This window comes from Lytechinus pictus, chromosome 3, assembly GCF_037042905.1.
Source record: "Lytechinus pictus isolate F3 Inbred chromosome 3, Lp3.0, whole genome shotgun sequence".
NCBI lineage: Eukaryota > Metazoa > Echinodermata > Echinoidea > Temnopleuroida > Toxopneustidae > Lytechinus > Lytechinus pictus.
The window spans coordinates 43,738,377-43,759,210 of record NC_087247.1 but is presented as its reverse complement, the minus strand read 5'-3'; the positions used below and the strand labels follow the sequence as shown (position 1 = coordinate 43,759,210).

The window sequence follows — 20,834 nt, the reverse complement described above, 5'->3', positions numbered from 1 at the left end:
TTTGTAATATGTTCATTAAAGTATTCAAGGGAAAACTGTAACATAAAAGCGTTCAAAGCAGAGATCTGTACTTTATAATTTGTCATTGGCATGCTAAATAGTGTCAAATTATTTACTTGCTCTGCACGGACTCTCCTCGCAAACAGTGATAACATCACCCTCAGGAATCACCCCAAAGAAGAAATCATGATTTGAATTCTCATTCTTAGTAAATTCCATGCAAGCATATGTGAAAGGACCACATCCAATGGCAGCTACATCAAACATAGCCGAAGCATCCACAAACTCTAAAGGACCACCAGCTGCCAAGCTCTTAGAGACTTCCACATCGTTAAGGGTTTGGGTATTGTAGTTGAACCTCTCGCCACTACCATCAACATTTTTGCTTCCATAGAGTCCAAGTCTCCAAAGATTTGAGCCAGACACAGCTGGAGAAGTTGAAGTGAAGATCACTGAGGCAGTGATATCAAGCGGATTCTCAATACCAGCAATGATGCTTGATGCTGAGTAGCGCCAAGTCAAACCTCGGGCAAGCACACCTGTTGGATGACAGTTTTGGATATCAGCATTCGAAAAAACAGTGACACGACAACTATCGTAAACTTGTAAACTCCTTATGCTATTCTACCAAAATTACCATCAGATATCAAATTTAAATTCCCCTCCCACATCAGATGTACAGGATATTTCACAACTATTAACAAAAAACATATAAATATACATCTATTTCCTAAGGGCTTTTTAGGACTAAACATGTATTATATAAAACTCAAGTCTTCATCAATAAAATATTCCTTGATTTACACTAGACTAGATCTCAATACAGAAAATAAAGTACCTAAAGACTAATTCATGCCAATGTAAAAAATCAGAAAATAACTACCAAGAAAATTGATATCAGTCCTCTGGATAAAAAGACCTACTTTTTCAAATTATGGGGGGAAACATCTTTTTTGTTTGATGACTTTTTATCAAACAATTCCCCAAGACAATATCAGCTCTTTTTTTCAGATAATGAAGCCACTGCCCAAAGTCAAAGGGAATACTTATTCAAATGGATAAAGTTCAATGTTAACATTATTATCAACCATGCTTCTTGACATCCCTGAACATGCAGCTTTCTGAGATTTTCAAGGTTCTGTCACCATAGCAGTAACACACAAAAGGACAAGACAGATGTACACACTCAACATATCATGTTCTTAAAAAGCAATAAGTGCATTTGAAGGGTAAGTATTTGGACACATGCATGGAGAATTATCAGCAGAATTCTCTAGAATCTGGCATATGATTGTTGCAAAAAAATGAAATGCAGTAGTGAAACTCCAATGTTATCAACAACCAAAAAGTTGTTATCAAACAGGGTAATTTAAGTGCTGATTCACCTTTTCAATAATAAATTTGAGTTTACTCCAAAAAATCAAACAGTAATTTTACAAATTAAACTGCCCGCAAGACTCTATGAAATTATTATTAGAATGAAGGAGAAATATGGGTGAAAAATGGAAATGAGAAGTGAAGAATTTTCATGGAAATTGGCCCCTTTCCCTTTAGAGTGATTTATCAATGTAACTATGATTTACTGTCTATTACGGATCTTTGAATAGCAAAAGCTGAACCAAAGTAATGGGGAAAAATAATTGAATTTAATAAAGTTCTTTTATCAACAAGAAATATAATTCAAATAGTGTAAGACACAAATATTTACAACAGATATCACAATGTGGTGTGATCATTGACACAATGATTCTCAATAAACTTTTCTTAATAAGGTAAGTTTTCTATGAGATCATAATATGAAGAAGAAACTTGTAATTTGATACCGCAATATAGTCTCAAATTTCTCAAGAGTTTTAATAGAGTACACTTTTAGCACATACTGGTCTAAGATTCTGCTACAAAATAAAATATTCAACAAAGAATATTGCTGTTATGAAAGAAGGTATTATTGGGCATATTTCAAAGCAGCAGAAAAGATGTAGTTAGAGAATATAACTTCAGGAAAATAGCAGAAGTATATCAAAAGATTAAGAGAATAGCATTCCCATGCCTGTTAGTTGTTTAAAATACAATTTTCTAAATCATACCAGAAAATTTGGAACTTTTTTTTTCATGCTTGCATTAAAGATATTATCAAAGCTTCCAGAAGCAAGAAAAGTTGTTTATACATAGAGGGTATTTTGATCCTTTACAAAACATTCTGAAAAAAACCTTAATAATTAAAGTAAAGTTGCAAAGCATCCAATATGAGCATAAAAGATATAGTGCAAAGGCTGTCAGGAGGGTTGCTTCATTCATTTCAAGCTCTCAGGCAGAAGTATTTCAAATAACCAAAACCTACCTCCTCAATCAGGTTTGATGAACGCCACAGCTTTCTAATTGTCTGGTTGATTTCACTACGCGACTATTATACATTTCACTTATGCTTTTATCTTGGATATCTCTGCGACTACTAAATAATTCATTCATGCTTTTATCTTGGATGTCTTTGCGCTTCAAAATGCTGTTCATGGAATTTCAATGTTTTCTATCAATGTCCACCATGAAAAGTTTCTCTTACTCAGTTTAAATCCTCGTGAAGAATGTACGATGAGATGAGCGAATTTCGATGGGATGTAGATGAGACGCTGGTGACAGAATGTTCATGACACAATAGAAGACAAATCATGACAGAACAATACCACTGATGTACTCACAAATACACAACACAAACAAATGATACACACTCACAGGTTTCATCAACAATTTAAAATAAACTAATGAGAGGAAAAATTTTGGTTATTGATGCATTATCCAAATTAAAGAATCTACAAGAAATAGGAAGAAGCTTTTACCCCCCAAAATAATATAAACTTCATGACAGTGATAAAAGTTGTAGAAAATTATTTATTCCTAGAATGAACTCACACAACTTGAATGAAAGACAAGGATGAAATGACCACAATGGAATGACAGTAGTGCATTTGTTTGAAACATTGAATAAATATATTCACATTATCCACAAGGATGAAAGGCCAATAAATAAATGAATATATGAAGAATGAAGAGTTGAAATTTTAAATTTCACACAATATGGGATGAATGTTGGTGATTTAGTGACAAATGGATGTCAATTTGGACTACTTGGCCACCAGAAAACATATAGAACCGTACAATTATATTGCTATATCAGCAAAACAAATTATCTTATACAATTGAATGATACAAATTTAATACTTCTTCACATATTCAGTACTTTCCCATTTAACATTCATCATAATATCAATTAGACATAATAATAACTTAGACATGAATGCTCTCATGTATAAACGATTGCCTACAAAATCTTGAACATAAATCATGGAATGTCTCTTTAGTACCAGTTAAGGAAATTTCCTTGGTTACACACAATACAGAGAAATATACACAACTATCTAGTACAGGGAACACAAAACAAATAAGCAGGGGCGGATCTAGCTTTTTTCCAAGACTCATGAACAGAAAACCTCACCAATCAAATAATGCGAAGGTGAAGCTTGAGATGAAAATTTTTGAGATTCTGATTGAAAACTGGAAAGGTTAACCACTTCTTGCAATCATCAATAGTATGATTACCTATTCGAACAATTAAAGCAAACACGAAGTGCAAGCTGATTTAATCCTAAAACAGGACAATCAAATGTAACCATGAACAGGATGGGTATATATCTTAATAATTGACGCGAACGCGAAGAGCGAGACAAAAAATTTTGATTTTCAGACATGGAAAATTCTCAGCACGGTTTGCAATCATTAACAAGATGGGTATATAAATCAACAATCAATGCGCAACGCGCGAGCTTAAAATTTGTATTTTCTGACCTGAAAACTGGAAACTCTAAGCACCTTTGGTAATCATGCACATTAACTTCTTTTTAATTTGGCAGCCTAAGGGGGAGTTTAAACCCCCTTAACCCCCCTAGATCCGCCTCTGATTAGTGCCTCTGTAATGTTTGCATTGCACAAAATTGGTTAAGAAAATGCAATCAATGTTTGAAAGGGGTGATCATTCTATAAACAAGATTTTTCAAACCTTCGCATTCTGCTGGAGAACAGCTTGTCATTATAGTTTCATCAGGTACAGGGATGAGATTGAAAACAGTGCTAGGGTTTTCTCCCTTAGCAAATTCCACACAGACATACTGTACTTCATTGCACGTCAAACCACGCATGCTAAGATCAAAATCAACATTGGCAAAAGTCAGATCATCGGGGTGGCGGAAAGTCTGGTCTTGCTGACTACTTGTGAGCACCTGTACAGTAGGAAATTGTGAGTAGAAATGATAGAGAAGAGGGAAGCAGGACGGGAAGGAACCACCACAAGCATGGAACAGCAAAATGATACATGAAAAATTATGACAATTTTTTGGTGATGAATAATAAGAGGTTGGGGAAAATTAGAAAACATAACATGGGTAAATATGCAAAGAAATTGAAAATGAAGAGAAGGTTGATGATGAAAGGTATTAAATACAAACATGAATGGAATATCATGTGATTTTTTTTAAAGGGACAAAATGAATGAAGACAGAAAATCGATCAATTAGAAAAAAAGAATTCAACATACAGATGAATAGTTATTGGTAAAATAACATGTCATAAACACGAGGAAAAAAAGAGAAAATGTCAACATATTACGAACAAATGATGGAAATGAAATGCATAAGATGAAATTGAAAAGAAGAGATGAAGGCCAAAATGAATGCATATGTAATAGCAATTAGACAAATATTAGGCGAGATAACAAATGATTATGAGTAAAATGATAAACAATATAAATGAGAAAACCAAACATAAATGTCAATGATATGAACAAATGATGGGAATGAAGGACATATGATGGAAGAGGAGAAAACACAGTAAAAGAGAAGGATATGGGAGAAAATAGGAAACTGCATATCAATAACATGTCATCATATTTTTAATAGAAAATAGATCACACTGAGAAGAAAAAAAAATACAGTGCATCCCAGATAAAACAAGACTGAAATTTTTAAATGATTAATCATGACCTAATCGCAAATACATGTACAACAGAGAAATTACCCATCACAGTGGAAGCTTAGACATTCCACTTCACCTGGATGGTTTCTCATTCACGCATGCATGAGTAAAAACAATACCACAAACTCACTAGGGGGGCAATAGCTGAGTATCAACAAGAAAATCATGTCTTTAACAACAAAATATGCTCTTTATTTTGCTGTTGCAATCAGAGAAAATGGTCTAGAAATTACAAAGTTCTGTTTCTTTGAAATAATGCTTGTATTTTTATAATTCATTGTTAAACAAATATGCATTTTCACGGAATCCTTATTGTTGCTATCGCACAATTAACAAAACACTTGATGCATGGCTGATAGTCAACCAAACAAAAAAGTGTGGAGTAAGTCTGACAGCTAGCCTGTAAAATGTCTTGATTTTATCATTAATCATTTTATCATTATCAAAATCATTACAATTCACCTGTTATTGGGTTATTAGAACCTTGTTATTTCTTGACCATTTCCATTGACTGATATATAAAGTGCAAATATTAAACTTTTTGGACATGCGATTTTCTTTTTGAAATTCAGACACCCAACCAATTGACTTTTTCAAAACATTTTTACTCACTCATGCGTAACTAAATGTTTCATGAAAAATACATTTTATGTAGAATAAACATGAATTTATATAAATCACTCAACTATCAATAATGATTTTTTTTTTTAACTACTAATGTACACATCCATTGCTTTGGTATTTCAAGAGATAGCCCAAACTTATTTCAATCCTAATCATCATAAGGTTAATATTTGATGGGCTCTTACCTGTGAACTCTCACTGTAACGTGTTCCTGAACCATCTGGATTGGAGCTTCCAAAAGCATTCAATTTCCAGAGGCCACTGCCAGCTACACCGTATCCACCACCACTGATATCCACATCCATTGAATATGGATTGGATCCACGGCCATCAACGACTGTACCACTCAGGACAGTGTCCCGAACACTGAAGATATTTAGATCTGGGGATGTTACATAAAGAGATACATTTAATATTTCCAACTGTTTGCAACTTTTTGTGCACAGTTCGCCTCAGACTTAGTAAGTCTTGCTTTATCCTTTTTTTTTAAGTTATTTAATTTCATATTATCTTAATTGTATTTTTTTATCAAGGTTACAGTGTCGTAAAGAGACATTGCATAAAAAATATTGCTGGATCAGGGGGCTATTTAACCTTAATTCAACTGGGCTATTTCAGACAAGGATATACTGGGGAGGTCCAATTTGAACTGCCCCCTTTAGATCCCATGAAAATATACATATGCGTAGAGCAGGATAAAAACTACAAGACTATACATAAAACGTTCTTGCATGCTTTATCAGATTCTCAATCTTTTCAATGCCCAAGAGCTCCCGTTGAAGTTATTTATAGAAATTCTTATATTAAATACCTTTCCACTCATTTACAATTGAGAAAAAAAAATAATACAAAAGGTTTTTAGAATGAAATTCCTTAGCATGATGTACAGGGATAACATACCTGCCCTACAAGGACTTTCTTGACACAGAGTGAGGGTATCGCCCTCAGGAAGCACAGAGAAGGAAAAGAATGGATCAGCATTCTCATTCCTTGTGAAATCCATACAAGAATAGGTAAATGGACCACATCCAATGGCAGCCACATCAAACATGGCCCTGGCCTCTGTGAATTCTAGAGGACCACCATCTGGCAAGGTCTTGGAGACTTCCACATTGTTCAGTGTCTGCTCATTGTAGTTGAACTTCTCCCCACTTCCATCCTCATTCTTGCTGCCATACAGGCCAAGTCTCCAAAGATTATTTCCAGAGACGCCGGAAGAGGTAGAGGTAAACAGGACAGTGGCGTTGATGAAAAGCTCATTCTCCATTCCAGCTACAATGCTTCTTGCAGAGTAACGCCAACTCAAGCCTCTAGCTTGTACACCTATGAGAAAGATTAAATGGATGCATTAGAATGTGATTATTTATTACAAACTAAAGGAAATCTACAAAACTGTGCTGAAAAGCAACAACTAATTAGTGATGTAATATGAATTCTAATACTTTTCTTTCCAGTTACTCTAATATAAATCTATGTTCACATAGTTGAGCTTAGTTTCAATAACATTTTAGCATATACAGATCTATCTTCATCTTTATATCATCAAACTATGCTAATTTACAGTGTAGCCTAAGAGATATCACAGAACTATAAATTCTGTATTCTCTATATATCATCAAATTAAATTATTTGATGGATGCTTTGCACATATCACCATCAAATATAGACACAAGAATACTGAGGTTTCATTCTAATCTTATGGTCTCATTACTAATAGCAACTACCATACAGTGGAAACTCCTGTGCTGTATGGCAGGCCACATCTTAATTTCATCAAAATTTATCAAGGAAAATATGTTAAGCATGGGTACAAAGCTAGTTTATTAGCATGTTTTACAATTAAATGTTTTGGAAAACAAAAATAAATTTAGATTTGGGACAATAATTCACACATACTTGCAAGATGAGACCAAAAAGGAGATAAAAGTCTCACCTAAGTACAGTGTAATCATATAATTTTTTACTAAGAAAAAAACCTAGATATGACAATATTTGTGCTGTAACAAGGTCATCATCATAGTCTTTAACTTTTTCAATTCTGCTGTTTGCAATGATGATACATGGGCATTACTTTTATTTTAAACTACGCAATCATTTTAATAAGAAAGTTTTTTTTTGTCAGGGACCTTCATACTGAGTTTCCACTGTACATAAATCCAAGTCTAAGTTTCCAATACAAGAATTAATAAACAAAAAACAGAGGCAGTAAATTGCTGGACTAAAGTCACTAAACTAAAAGCTTATAATACATGTTTTATTTGATTTTAGTTGTATAATTTCTTTTATTTAAAACATCCAACCAATTGATATTTCAGTCTGAAATACGAGTGGTAAGAATGATTGGATAAGAAAATTTCCCAAACATTGAAGAAAGCGATTTGGGCATCTGATAATTCTTGCATTCTAAATCAATTTGATTAAATACCACAAAGAGGGCAAAATGTTATGTGAACAGTTGTTTGGCAATTATCACTACTGTCAAAAAGTTATTTTGTTTTCTGGAATAGATATAACAAAAACACCATTAATGTATCATTATTTTCAAACCTCAAACCCTTTAACATAATTAATCCATTGATTAAAGAAATTATATTTCTCTTTCCATCATTGATTAAAATTGTCAAAATTGTTATGTCTGCCTAAGACTTGCTCTTACACTTCTATACTAAAGTCCCCTCAATGACAACAAAGGGAAACTAGAAATATTAGATGTACATCAGTATGAAATGCTATCTATTGCACTGTCTATCTGCACAGTTTACCATTAGCTCTGTTTCTTTGCAATATCCCCTCCCCCCCCCCCCCCATATTTCATAGTCTATTGGAAATAATTTTTAATTACTTGTTTAATTTTTAATCTTGATACTTACCCAAGATTCTGTGGATTTTATCCCATGCAAAAATGAAGCAAATGATGATGATGATGCATGTGTAAAACAGAGTGTTAAAATGGAATGAAAGAGAATATGACATTGCAATCACAACAATGATATGTATGAACAACAAGATGAATGAAAAGATCGATGCATGTGAAACAACATTTTTGCAAAAATACCATGCTCTTCCATACAGCAGTGCAGTAGGCAGTAACAGATAAAAGCAAAGTAAAGAGAAAAGTTAAATTTCAGGCTACAGGTAAATTCTAATTGAACTCTTTTCAGCATACTTTTTTTAACATTTGAAATGAGAAATATTGCATTTATTGATAGTTTGAATTGTGTTGAAATAACCTCTCTCTCTCGTTTCATTATATCCATTATGTTACATGGGGAGAGTGCTTTCACCATGAAAGAAAACTCTACCTTTCTTGGTTCCAGTTTGATGTTGTTGTTTTTTTCAAAACATTTTAGGCATACTGTAGCTGATTTTTTTTTTAGGTTTGTAATTTACCTTAGTGTCTCTCACAATGGCTCTGACCTCAGTTTGTAATAATTTCAGGTATGATTCAGCAAAGGATCTTGACATCAGACATCCCATGTGAGAGGTGTTTAATCAAGCGTGCCAGAAACCACATGATGCATTCTCAAATCTCAAGCAATTAATTAGCAATTAGCATATATATATGCAGAGACAGAGAAATTAGTCATTTGGATAGTGCAAAAGAAAGCAATAATGCATTATTGGTGTTTCTTGTGAATCACCATTATTAGCTATGTAATCTGTATTTTTTACATCTTTTGGGGGAATTCTTTGACAGAAAAATCAACAAGATGCAGGCATGCCAGGAAACTATTATCAACAGGCAGCAAAATATAGCAACATTGCTCTATATACTATTCTTTTTGATGCAATTCTATGTCAAAGTGCACAAAAGATTTCAATTCAATAATAAACAATGCATATTTGACAAAGCAATCAGGAACAAAGTCAACCCACCTACTCTTTGCTTGACTTTCCAGGAGAGCTCCACAAGTCCAGCGTTAAGCGAGTGTTCATTTGTCCATTATTCAGCGATTAGAGCATTGTTTTATTGCTGTCCTTATCAATGCAGAGTTAATGCCAGTCAGGTATAACTCAAAATTTTGTGATCTGGCATTCAAGTTTCATATCACGGCATATTATGTTAGAATTCAAATGTACCTTGGAATTGTAGCTGCATTAAACAAGTGATAAGATACATTTGCATTAGTTTTCGCAAGTTCTTTCTGAAATAAAGTCTATAAAGTATCCACCCAGGGCTTCAGATTATACATAGCTTGGACTCATTCTCCTCTACTATCTTAAACCAGTTGAGTTTACTGGAAACCAGATTAACGTTTAATGGTCTTTTAGTGGCCTTGGAAGCAATCTAAAGTGGTCTAATAAACCAGTTTGTAAATCAACCTCACATTGTGAGTTACAAAACCACTTTGCAAAGATAAACTAGTTTAAGTGTAGATGAAAATACAGCTGGTCTATTTCGCCTCCTATCCTGCACTTTCAAACTTAACGCATTAGTTGGATAAGCTTTAGATATGCTATAATTGCTTTCAGTTGATCCATTATTGCTTACTAGAAGAAGGGCTGATAAAAATTTGGAAGTTAACTGAAGAAAATCCCTTCGTATGCTAAAAAACAATGAATAAATTTCACTCAAATATTGAAAATAATGTATTTTGAATAAAGATTTGGAGGTCGATTACAGGTAATCTAAATCCTAAGTGTCAGAATTATTGACCAAGACTTCTTTTGTTCCACTAACATCAATTGGATATTTTTTAATAACTATTTGCTATCCAGCAGAAGCTATCAGTCTGTTACTCTAAATGCTCACTCTCATTATCTCTTCAATACTCCATTATCAAAGCAAACTGTTTTACTGCACTCTACATGTATATATATCACTAAGTTATTAAATCCTAGTAAGCGTTTTTTTAAATTGATATTTCACACTCATTTGGGTTAACAATGTAACAGAAGTCCATCGTCAAAGTATCCGAGACATGGCTACATCCAAGATATTCGCAGCGCTACGAATGACAGGTCAAAGCACTGGTACACGAGGTGAATACACCATGTATGATACAAATACGAGTGTATGAGTCTTGAAAGAAATGGCATGTACATGTACATCACATTACTCGACACAGATGAAAACAACATGATGTATGATAATATTCATATTTTCACACGATAAACACAAAGCTTTCATAAGTCACACAAAACAGAAAAGCAACTCACAGATAATACATGTATGTATATGTATAAGATATTTTTCCTGTAGAGATTAGAATGTTCTTTGCATAAAAACAATGATTAATGAAGACAAAATGTTTATGTAGCATTTGATCAACAGGTGACTATGATTTTTAAAGAACAGAATGTAACAAATAAACTCCACTCTAGATAGCCAAAGCTCAACACTAGCATTTTGAAAAAGTTCTTTGGTGGTAATTCATTCGAAGCTGTTTTGTAAGTTAGGCATGGCTTTACTCATGGATGGTGACCTGTTCTTCTAATAGATAAGATGCATCCCACATTTTTCCAGTTTTAACAGAGTGAATTCCATTAGAATCAATAGTATACTTAAAATTCACTTTGCACTGAAATTCTTATTAAGAAGAACTACAAGGAATGGAATGATTGACAATATCTGACAGGAATTCAAATGATGACAAGATGTTCCAATGCTGCATAACTTATGCGTAACTTACAGCTGTAAGAAATCAAAATGTTCAATTATTTCCAAGATTCAAACTTTTATTTTGGATCAGGGATAATGCTAGTGTCAAGCCTGGCAAGTCTTGCTTCACAAATTTTACAAATGAACAGTGACTGAGTTTTGTGAATTATGCATCAATAAAGGATGAACCAATAAGTATACATGGCACAGAAACAAAAAACATATGAAATTGTGACAAGTTGGCCGGAGAGCACAACAAATTATCTACTCACAATGATTTTGATTTTCTTTTATTGTTTAATCAAATACACACACAATGTGTTAAACAAATAAAATATTAGAAAATATGAATGTTGAATTATATGATATTCATGTACATGAAAGTCCACATCGATGACAAAGAGAATATGACTGTTAACAGAGATGACACTGCTGATTATTACTGAGGATTCCTTTAGTAAAAATTCTTAATTTCAAAAAACCTTTCAAATTTTCAATGAAATAATGAATGCTTCTTCCAATGCATTACTATCTATTGGTAGTATGTTGTAATTCCTATCCATTACATAGTGCTGACTTATACAACACATAAACAGAGGGGCCCTCTTCCGTAATTTCTTTTTGGAATGTCCAGCACCCATCAACCTTAATTGTCAAATACGATTTGTTAACCCTAGCACATCTTCAAAGCTTAGGGCACTGCTAATGACTTTACCACACTTGAGCCTACGTTCCAAAACGTAATCAAAACGAACGTACTGCTTAACTGCATCAATTATATGCTTCAGGTCATCTCTTCCACTGATGCATCTGCTGATTATGCAATTTGCAAACTGTTCTGCCATGTTTACCTACATTTTTTTTGGTTTCATTTCACCTCCTTAAGTAATTCAAGTAATTAATTAATATAATCCTATGCTTTTTAATGCAAACAATATGCATTTGTCATTTCTGTTATAGTCATTAATACATTCTCTTTTAAGAATATCTTCATAGCTTATTCCCCTTACCTTTGCATTCTGGAGCAGTTGTACAGCCAACAAGAGCATTGTCATCAGGAAAGCCAGAGAACTCGTAGTCCAAACCTCCCTTTGTTCTTGGGCTGTCACCGCGATCCAATCGAGTACAGATATACATCATGTCTGTACACTGGGCAAAAGGGTCAGTGAGACGGAAGTCCACATCCTCAAATTTGAATGAGTCCTTCTTCTTATAGTGCTGTGCCTGTTGGGCCTCATCAAGGGTCTGACTTTGATAACCAAATCTTGAAGAAAAGAAAATTAATTTTAAAAACATGATCCGCATAGTAAGGATGATAATATGATAGTCTATTTGTTATTGTGAAAATAAAAACATGAGTAAAAAGAATATCATCTGCATTTCTGAAAAAAAAATACATATTCATTCATAAAAATCTTGAAAACCAGATGAGATCATTTTCATATATACAAACATACTTGTTCAAAGTCTGAAGTTTTCTAGTTTCATCATGGCTTATTGAAACACAAATAGATACATTAAGCATAACTGATTACAGAGGATGTGATTTTTTTTTTCTTTGTGATGGATTTTTTTTTAATGAAAGGAAATATGACAGGATAAATCACAGTAATCTGCCATTTTCAACATATCAAGAAATTCTCTTTTCCATACTTTTACTTGGATGTCTCTAAAAATTCCACTGACCCATTCCTGAAATGTTTAGATACTGACACCCCACACGTTTACCAGTGACTTCATACCTTTGTCCCCTGCCATCTGCAGTGGGTGAGGCCCATGCACTGAGTCTCCAAAGACCTTCTCCTTGGACACCTGTTGTATCTTGAGCTTCCTGAAACTTGATGGGTACTCGAAGACTTAGACGGTTCTCTCTGCCTTCTGATATACTGCCTGTACTGGTTATCACAGGAGATACCTTCTTCACCTTTACATCTGGGGAAAGTGATAAAATAAATTAAGTAATGATCAATCAATCTTTAAAAACATTATTTCATAACTACCTACTTCTTTTAATCCTCCTTCATATCTTCCTGCCCTTCTTCCTCCTTGTTTCTCTTCTCCCCTTCAGCTGTTCTCTTTTCTTCCCCTTCTTTCATCTTCCCTCTTTCTGACTACTACTGCTACCATTGCTACTACTACTGCTACTGCTGTTGCTGCTGCTATTACTACTATGACTATGATGACGTCTACTTCTACATATACTACCAGCACAATTTTTGAAGAAATATCAAGAATAAAAGCTGAAAATTATGGCAAATCCAAGTATGCTATAGAAATTGAGAGAACACTTACTGAAAGGACACAAGAAGCAACATTCTCCCTCAGGTTTTATAGGTTGAATACAGAAGGCAGGTTGACAACTCTCGATTACACAGGTCGTGGTAGCATTATCACAAGTACAAGTCGTACATTCATCAACACTCCAAGACTCTCCATGGAGATAAGGTTCTCCTCGATATACACATGGCAGTAGGGGGTCTCCCGAGCTGATGCTAAGTGAAAACGATGATTCTGGAAGAGAATTTTATAAGATACAATGAAATTAATTAGGAAAAATGTAGATTATACAAGGGACACTTACATTGTTGATAAGTGGCTCCCTACATCAAGTTACTGGCAGCATTACTATCATTTAATACTAACGTCATAGAAGTGAGAAAACTGAATCCATATTTCTTTTAATTGAATAATACACAGACCAAACTAGCTTTGTGTATTTAAAAAATGATAGTCTAACCACAATAAGAAATGATTATCTCAATTCCGCAACCAACTTACCATCCTGCAAGAATAAAAAACATATATCAAAATAACAGTAATGAATAGAGTATGCCTATTAAGTCAGACTTATGTCCTTAATTACACATGGTAATTGTCAAACGATATTATTTATCTAAAACAAATATTTATATGGTTAAAAAATAAAAGAATTGCAGCACCTTGGAAGGGCTAAAAAACAGTGAAGGGTGGTAGATAACCACATTTTTTTAAACCTTTTCTGCAATAAATGAAGTGTCATAAACAATATTGAAAATATATAATTCGACAAAACAAACATAACTCTTTTCTTTCAAAAAAACAGCTTAACAATATTGCCTCTCTTTTTCATTGTTTCATTTCTTATGTTCATTTTCATTAGTTTTCAAATTTGAACTTGGTGTCCATGCTGTCTCTTGCAAACATACAAAATTTCATCACATACACATACTCTAAAATAAGAAAACCTGCTTTCATGAAATGATTGTACACCTCTCCTCTTCTCTGTAGTCTTCATAGATCTCATATCTATGTAGTTCATCAATTCCATTCAATTTTGTCTCTTGACAAAATAAAAAGAAAAAAGTATGTAACTACCTTCTACCATACATCAATAATTCAACACATACAGTACTGGGCACTGCATACCTTTTTATGATTATCTAGACAATTAATGGCAATTATTTTTACATGGATGATCATGAATAGGAAGGAGTTAACTATCATGAAAACTGCATGTAGTGCTTCTCCATCTCATTTGATTTCTTTTTATAGATACAGTATGAATATAGTGAGTTACTGATTTCATAAATCATATCAAATGTAAAGTACACATGACAAATGCAAAGCTACTATAAGCAGTTCATAAAAATATAGAATAAATGCAATGATATTAATACATCAAACAAAAATAATGAATTAATTTCCAATCCTGTCGTAAATACTTTGATTTCTTTACTCCTGTGTTCACCTGAGATGAAATTGTGAATGCTATACTCACTCAGCCTCAGCTAAATCATGCTTGACTGTCACAAACCGAACCCTTTCAGCAAACTGAGTCCACTACTGCAAGACCATTATCTATATAGGTACCAGTAGTAGTAGGTCACACTGGTGTTGGTAGTGATAGGGATGGGAGGGTTTACGGAAATGCATGCAAACATGCAAATATGTTAAACATGCATTTTCTCACAACCTCACAAATACTTTTATATGGATATGTAAAAACATGTAAAATGCATGCATTACTGATGTCAGTGTAACTTTCTCCCTTATGAATTTATAATTTAACTGAAACCAACACATGTAGATGGATACATTCTACATGTATAAATCCCATTATTTTTTGATAAATTCCAAAATAAAATAAATTCACTTCAACAATCCTGGTTTTGCATCATTATAAATGTTAAGATATTTTTGCCTTTTCATCTGAATGTGTATAGGCCTGCAAGTCTTGTGAATTGGACAATTACAGGATAAGAGCTGAAAATTCACTTTTCTAGACTTCATCATTTACAGATTATATGCTATCCCCTCCTGAATTAACAAAAGACAAATACACCGTGAATAAAGATTGAATATACATGTATGGATGGAATAACACATATATACCATGCAATATGTTGCATGCAAATAAAAGGAATAAACAGATATAGTTGCAAACATGCTTGTAATTGGGTTAACAAACAATAACTACCACATACAACAATGTAAGCATGCAGGCTCACTAATTCTGAAATACAAGAGGAAATGTTTTAAAAATCAGTTACATGAATAAAGTCAATTCAATTTATGTCAAATAATGCAAATGAACCATTTATCAAATGAAAAATTAAGAAAATGGATTTATAAGAAAAACTTGAACAGTCCCCATGCATGAAAATGACCTTACAAATCAACCATAAGAGTAACAAGTTTGTACATATCTCACAAATACATCATGCTTGATCAATTTGCAGCAGGATGTAATCATGTTCTTTTTATGCTATTATGCAAGAGGCATATTTTGTCTTTCATTACATAATCAGCAAAATAGCCAAATCTTTCTGCTGATCATGTTTGGTTGATTTGAAGCTTACTTGTATGTCTGACTAATCAGCATGCATGCTCATGCAAATCTACAGTCATTTCAAGAAAGAATTCCAGAAAGAAATTCATGATGTATGGATCATTACACCTAGATTGGTTAGTGCTTAATATTGTTTGATGACTGAAGTCTGTATTATGAAAAGTCCTACCAGTTAGACATGTTTACCAGTTAAACTCTACATTCAATTAATATTTTTCCAAATAGGGGGGCACTCAACTATATAGGCCTATTATCATATTACTCTACATAAGTACTTTCTTTTCAAAATCTCCTCTAAAAAATATGTATTACTCACAGGCCAAAATAATATTTCTGGATTTTTTTCTATATCAATTTTCAAGGAATTTTAGGCACAACAAAACCAGACCAGTTTGAGAAAGGGTACATTAAGCACAAATCAATAGACTCCATAAACATCCCTTTAGTTTATGCCTTTAACATATTTGGCTTGAAATTAAAATTTTCGTTTTGTCAACTTTATTTTTTATTCTTAATTAAAAGAAACGATGTACATATCACATCATAAGAAGCAAATTATACTATTTAATGTGATTAATTTGTTACATGTATTTGCACCTACACCAATATAGAAGAGTGATCCTGCCCAAGTTACTTGCAGCCTAATTTAATTGAAGTGCATCCTAGATACAAGAATGTATCACTAAAAAGTAACATCCAACCTGAAATCCAACCTAAATTCAAACCAAAATTCAGCTTGGACAGGTGCTGATACATGGGTAATAAATTCAAGTCTGCACAGCAACCCCCCCCCCTTCCCCTGAAAAAAACTATAACATAGACTTATATTTAAAAATGACAATATCAATAACAATAAGTAAAACAAAATGAAATGGATAACAGAATAAATGAATAAAGATGGAAATGAGTTATCTCTATCAAATTAAAAGGGCTCATAATAAAGTATTTATGTCCAATTCACAAAATACATGAATAAAGTAAATACGAAGACAGAAGTGATGGTTGATGAAAGTTTGAAGTAGTCAGAAACAAATCATTAGACAGTTTCTTTTATGAAACAAAGATTTGTGCATGGGATAGGCCGGTTGGACCCTACGCTCTGTCCTTTATTTTTGTTTTGTTTCTTTTTCAAACACCAGTGTTTCACATTGTACCTATAATAATGCAATTTTCAATCATATTGCTTATGTATTATAGCTGATCACTTTTTGGTTGATTAAATATGAAAATTATAATTTGTACAAACAGTGTAGGCCCTACATGAAATATGCAACAAAAAATCTAAGAAATATATTGTATCAAGCAACAAGAAATTTTTTTTAAATTTGGGCACTTTTATTAAAGATTTAAGATTCAAAACTTTCAAATCAATTTATCAATTCTATCTTCTCTTCTTTCAGTTTTACTGCATTTTTAAAAAATCATGGCTTACGGCTTACACATTAATACTAATAGCAACAGCAGAAGAAAATATGAATTTAGCACTGAGTGAGAGTATAAATTGAGCACATTGCATTGATGATATGTGCATTCAAGAAATTGAAAGAAAGCAGACTAATGGGAACTTCAGTTGGGGAAATTGCTCTTCATTCACAAACTCCGAAGAACTGTTGATGGCCTAAGTACTGATGATGGACAGAAGTGGAGATGAGGAGTCTCTTCCAGTAATTACTACCACCCTCATGGGTCATGGAAAGGTACAGGCAGTACAAGGACGGTAGGTAGAGACAATGCAGGGCTACAAAGAGAACTGCCACGTTTGCACCTCTTCCACTGTCTGGTTGCGGTACATACTGTCATATTGGCAAAGCAGAGCGGATTGGATCCTTATCCTATGGCATTACTCAGCGTTGGTACAGGGAGGTGGGGCTTAGCTGGGCCAGTGGCCGCCAACCCCTCAGACTAACTGCTGAGTTGACAACTCTGGAGTTCACCAACATAACCTTCGACTGCTGGGATACAGACATAACTCAACTAAACATGTTCTTCATCGTGCAGGAATGGTCCACAATTACAATAGTGGTCAAACTTTTTTCCCTTTAATTATTCAGACATGATAATCCCCTACATGCTGAGAAAGTTATTTCCTAACTGTATACATGTAATTGCATTGTACCTTAACTTTGGAAGTTTCAGTAATGCACATTTACTAGGCCACATTTTGAAATTGGGAGGCCTATAGATGAATAACTTAATTGGTGGTAAATACATTATCTTGCAATTATTCCATGTTTCCTAACTATAGTCTTTCAAAATCAATTGTTAAATCCAGCATGTTGAAGATTCCCAGGTCCGGCAAATTAAAGGGAAAAGTTGTCATACATATATTGAAAGAACTCCATTCCTCCCTTGTTACAAATATTAAACTTATAAAAGATATTCTACTTTCCAATTTCAAATAGTGTCAAATTTTAATCAGGAAACAATTCGCAACAAATATCTTCCAAATGATAATGCACTTCTAATTCAAGAAACGTGAAAGTGAAACAGATAATAAACAGAAAAACTGAGGCATCTAGAAAAAAATGAAAGTTGTGGGTGGGTTGGCTTTTATTCTTATTTGTAACAGTTGGAGGCTTTCATAACAGGTAAAAAGTAAAAACTTGAAATATGCGACACCTGTTGTGTATGACCCCTGATGGCAAAAGGATCATGTACCAATAACTTTTTCATTTTAACCAACCTAGATCAGCTCAGTATTGCTAATATTTTAGTGTTCTTGTTTATATGGTGTGAATGTATTTGACATATACATGTAGCTACAAAAATATCCAGATCCAACTAAAGTGAATAGGAATATTAATAAACAAATCTTAAAATCAAAATGTCCAAAAATGTAAGGCTACATTAATAGGACCATTCGCAATGTTACCTTGTTATTTACATGTATTCAAAATGAATTGATTTGCTACATAAAATATTTATTTTTGAGTTTAAAACATCTCATCATTTTACGCAGAATCATCCAAAAACTTTGACAACACTGGATATACATTTGTAGATGAAATACATTGTTACATGGATTATGTTTAAGAGGCTTACTGTGCAGGTCATCATTCCAAAATATAATGAGCAAATACATTTCATTTTTAACTCCGTAAAAAATTCTGTAGAAATTTCAGTCTGTTGACATTTACACAATACCAGTAATGTAGGCTTATCACTTTAAGTGTCTAAGTTATATTAGCTTACAGTTATACAAGACAATCCTTCAACAAACAATCTTAGTAACCATGGTAACAGTAATTCTACAAATCTCTTTATTAGAATAACTGGAAATTGTTACTTAATAAAGAATTACAGCAAAAGGTTATATTTATATTTCTTAGGTATGAGAGAGCATGGACACACAAGCAAGCTTCAGCACATCATCTTAGTGCACATTAAAGATAAATCCCTAAACCTATCCAACAATATAATCATGCATGAGAACTGCCAAGGTAATCTAATATCATAATACATGTACATGTATTTATTCAAAAATGAGGCATTTATGAGATATAGGTGGTTATATCAAAAACAAATTTAGGAAAAGCAGTGTCCTACCTTGTCCCTGACATACTACAGCAAAAGCTGTTATTGCCGCAAAAATGAATAGCAGTGTCTGCCTATGCTGGCGAATCTGGTCCACAAAGCTATACATGGTGTACAATCTTTGTGGCGGACCAGTGAGCGAGCAATCAGGACTACAGTTAGTTTGAAGAGTGCTGCTGATAAAACTTTTCTCTCTGCCAGCTTGCTCCTGGCTCTTCACTGTTATTACTGGGAGGGTTTTATCCCACTATTATGGGATGGATGACACCAGCGGTCACCCTGCCAGCCAATAGGATGCCTTCCCTCAGCAGGGACCGCCCCAACCCAGCTCTGCATGGGAAGCTTACAGCAGCATGTGCACTGAGAGTAGGGCAGACTTCCTACCACTACCAGTCAGGCTCTGCTCTTCTAGCAGTGAAGGCAACCTGCCGCTAACTGTATTAACCTTTGCTGCTATGATTTGTCTCCCAGCCCCTCAAAGTATAGGGGAAGAGAGACCAGGGTCTTGAACTCTCTACACCCATCCAATTTCCTTCTATCTACCACCTCTTAGGACTGTAAGTACAACAAAATTACCTAAAATGATAAGTATTTTGACACACGCAGGGAATTTACTATCAAACATGTATTCAGAAGAAGAAAATACACTATCAAAATTACTTTCCAACTGAAAACTATTAATGTGTAAGTTAAAAAAATAAATACCTAAAAACAAACATTAATATCTCACTGTATAAATTAACAGTTTGGAATTGTCTGCCATATTAGTTTCACACTCTCCAATCAGGAAATTCTACTTCCCTGAAAATAACAATTGGTGACAAATAATGTATGAATAGGAAATGGACACCACTCAACTAAAAAAAATGTTCACTAAGCATAAAATTACTTCTTCATGTGTAAAGGGCTTACATGTGATGAAAGGAAAATTCGATATATTTCATAATATCAATTCTCTGACATTATGAATAAGAAAAAGAATATTCATCACAACTTGTTTTCATATTAATTTTTCTCTATCATCATTTTGAACCTAACTGGACAGATCCTTGTTGGAGTTTTTCTTCAAATTCAATGAACAATTAAAAAGTAGCTTCGCATGGCAATTCTAAGAGGGTGCTTTTGGAGGATGATCAAGCTCATGCATATATTATTTCTTATGAAACCACACATCTAATTGTTATGATCTGATTGGCTGGAGAATAAGATCTTTGCCAGGTAAGC

The 20,834-nt window shown here is 33.6% G+C and overlaps 1 protein-coding gene across 1 annotated transcript in view; it reads right to left on the bottom strand.

Annotated features, from left to right (window-relative positions):
* LOC129257174 (uncharacterized) overlaps positions 1-19,835 on the bottom strand; it is a 74,266-nt gene extending 54,431 nt beyond the window's left edge. The window contains exons 1-8 of the mRNA XM_054895443.2: positions 19,623-19,835; positions 13,541-13,759; positions 12,991-13,180; positions 12,259-12,512; positions 6,547-6,969; positions 5,832-6,028; positions 4,052-4,271; positions 117-539 (exon numbers count right to left, since the gene is read on the bottom strand). Coding sequence (XP_054751418.2) covers positions 117-539; positions 4,052-4,271; positions 5,832-6,028; positions 6,547-6,969; positions 12,259-12,512; positions 12,991-13,180; positions 13,541-13,759; positions 19,623-19,719 — 2,023 coding nt within the window. The 5' untranslated portion in view covers positions 19,720-19,835. The remainder of the gene's footprint in view (positions 1-116; positions 540-4,051; positions 4,272-5,831; positions 6,029-6,546; positions 6,970-12,258; positions 12,513-12,990; positions 13,181-13,540; positions 13,760-19,622) is intronic.
* Between the last annotated feature and the right edge of the window lie 999 nt (positions 19,836-20,834).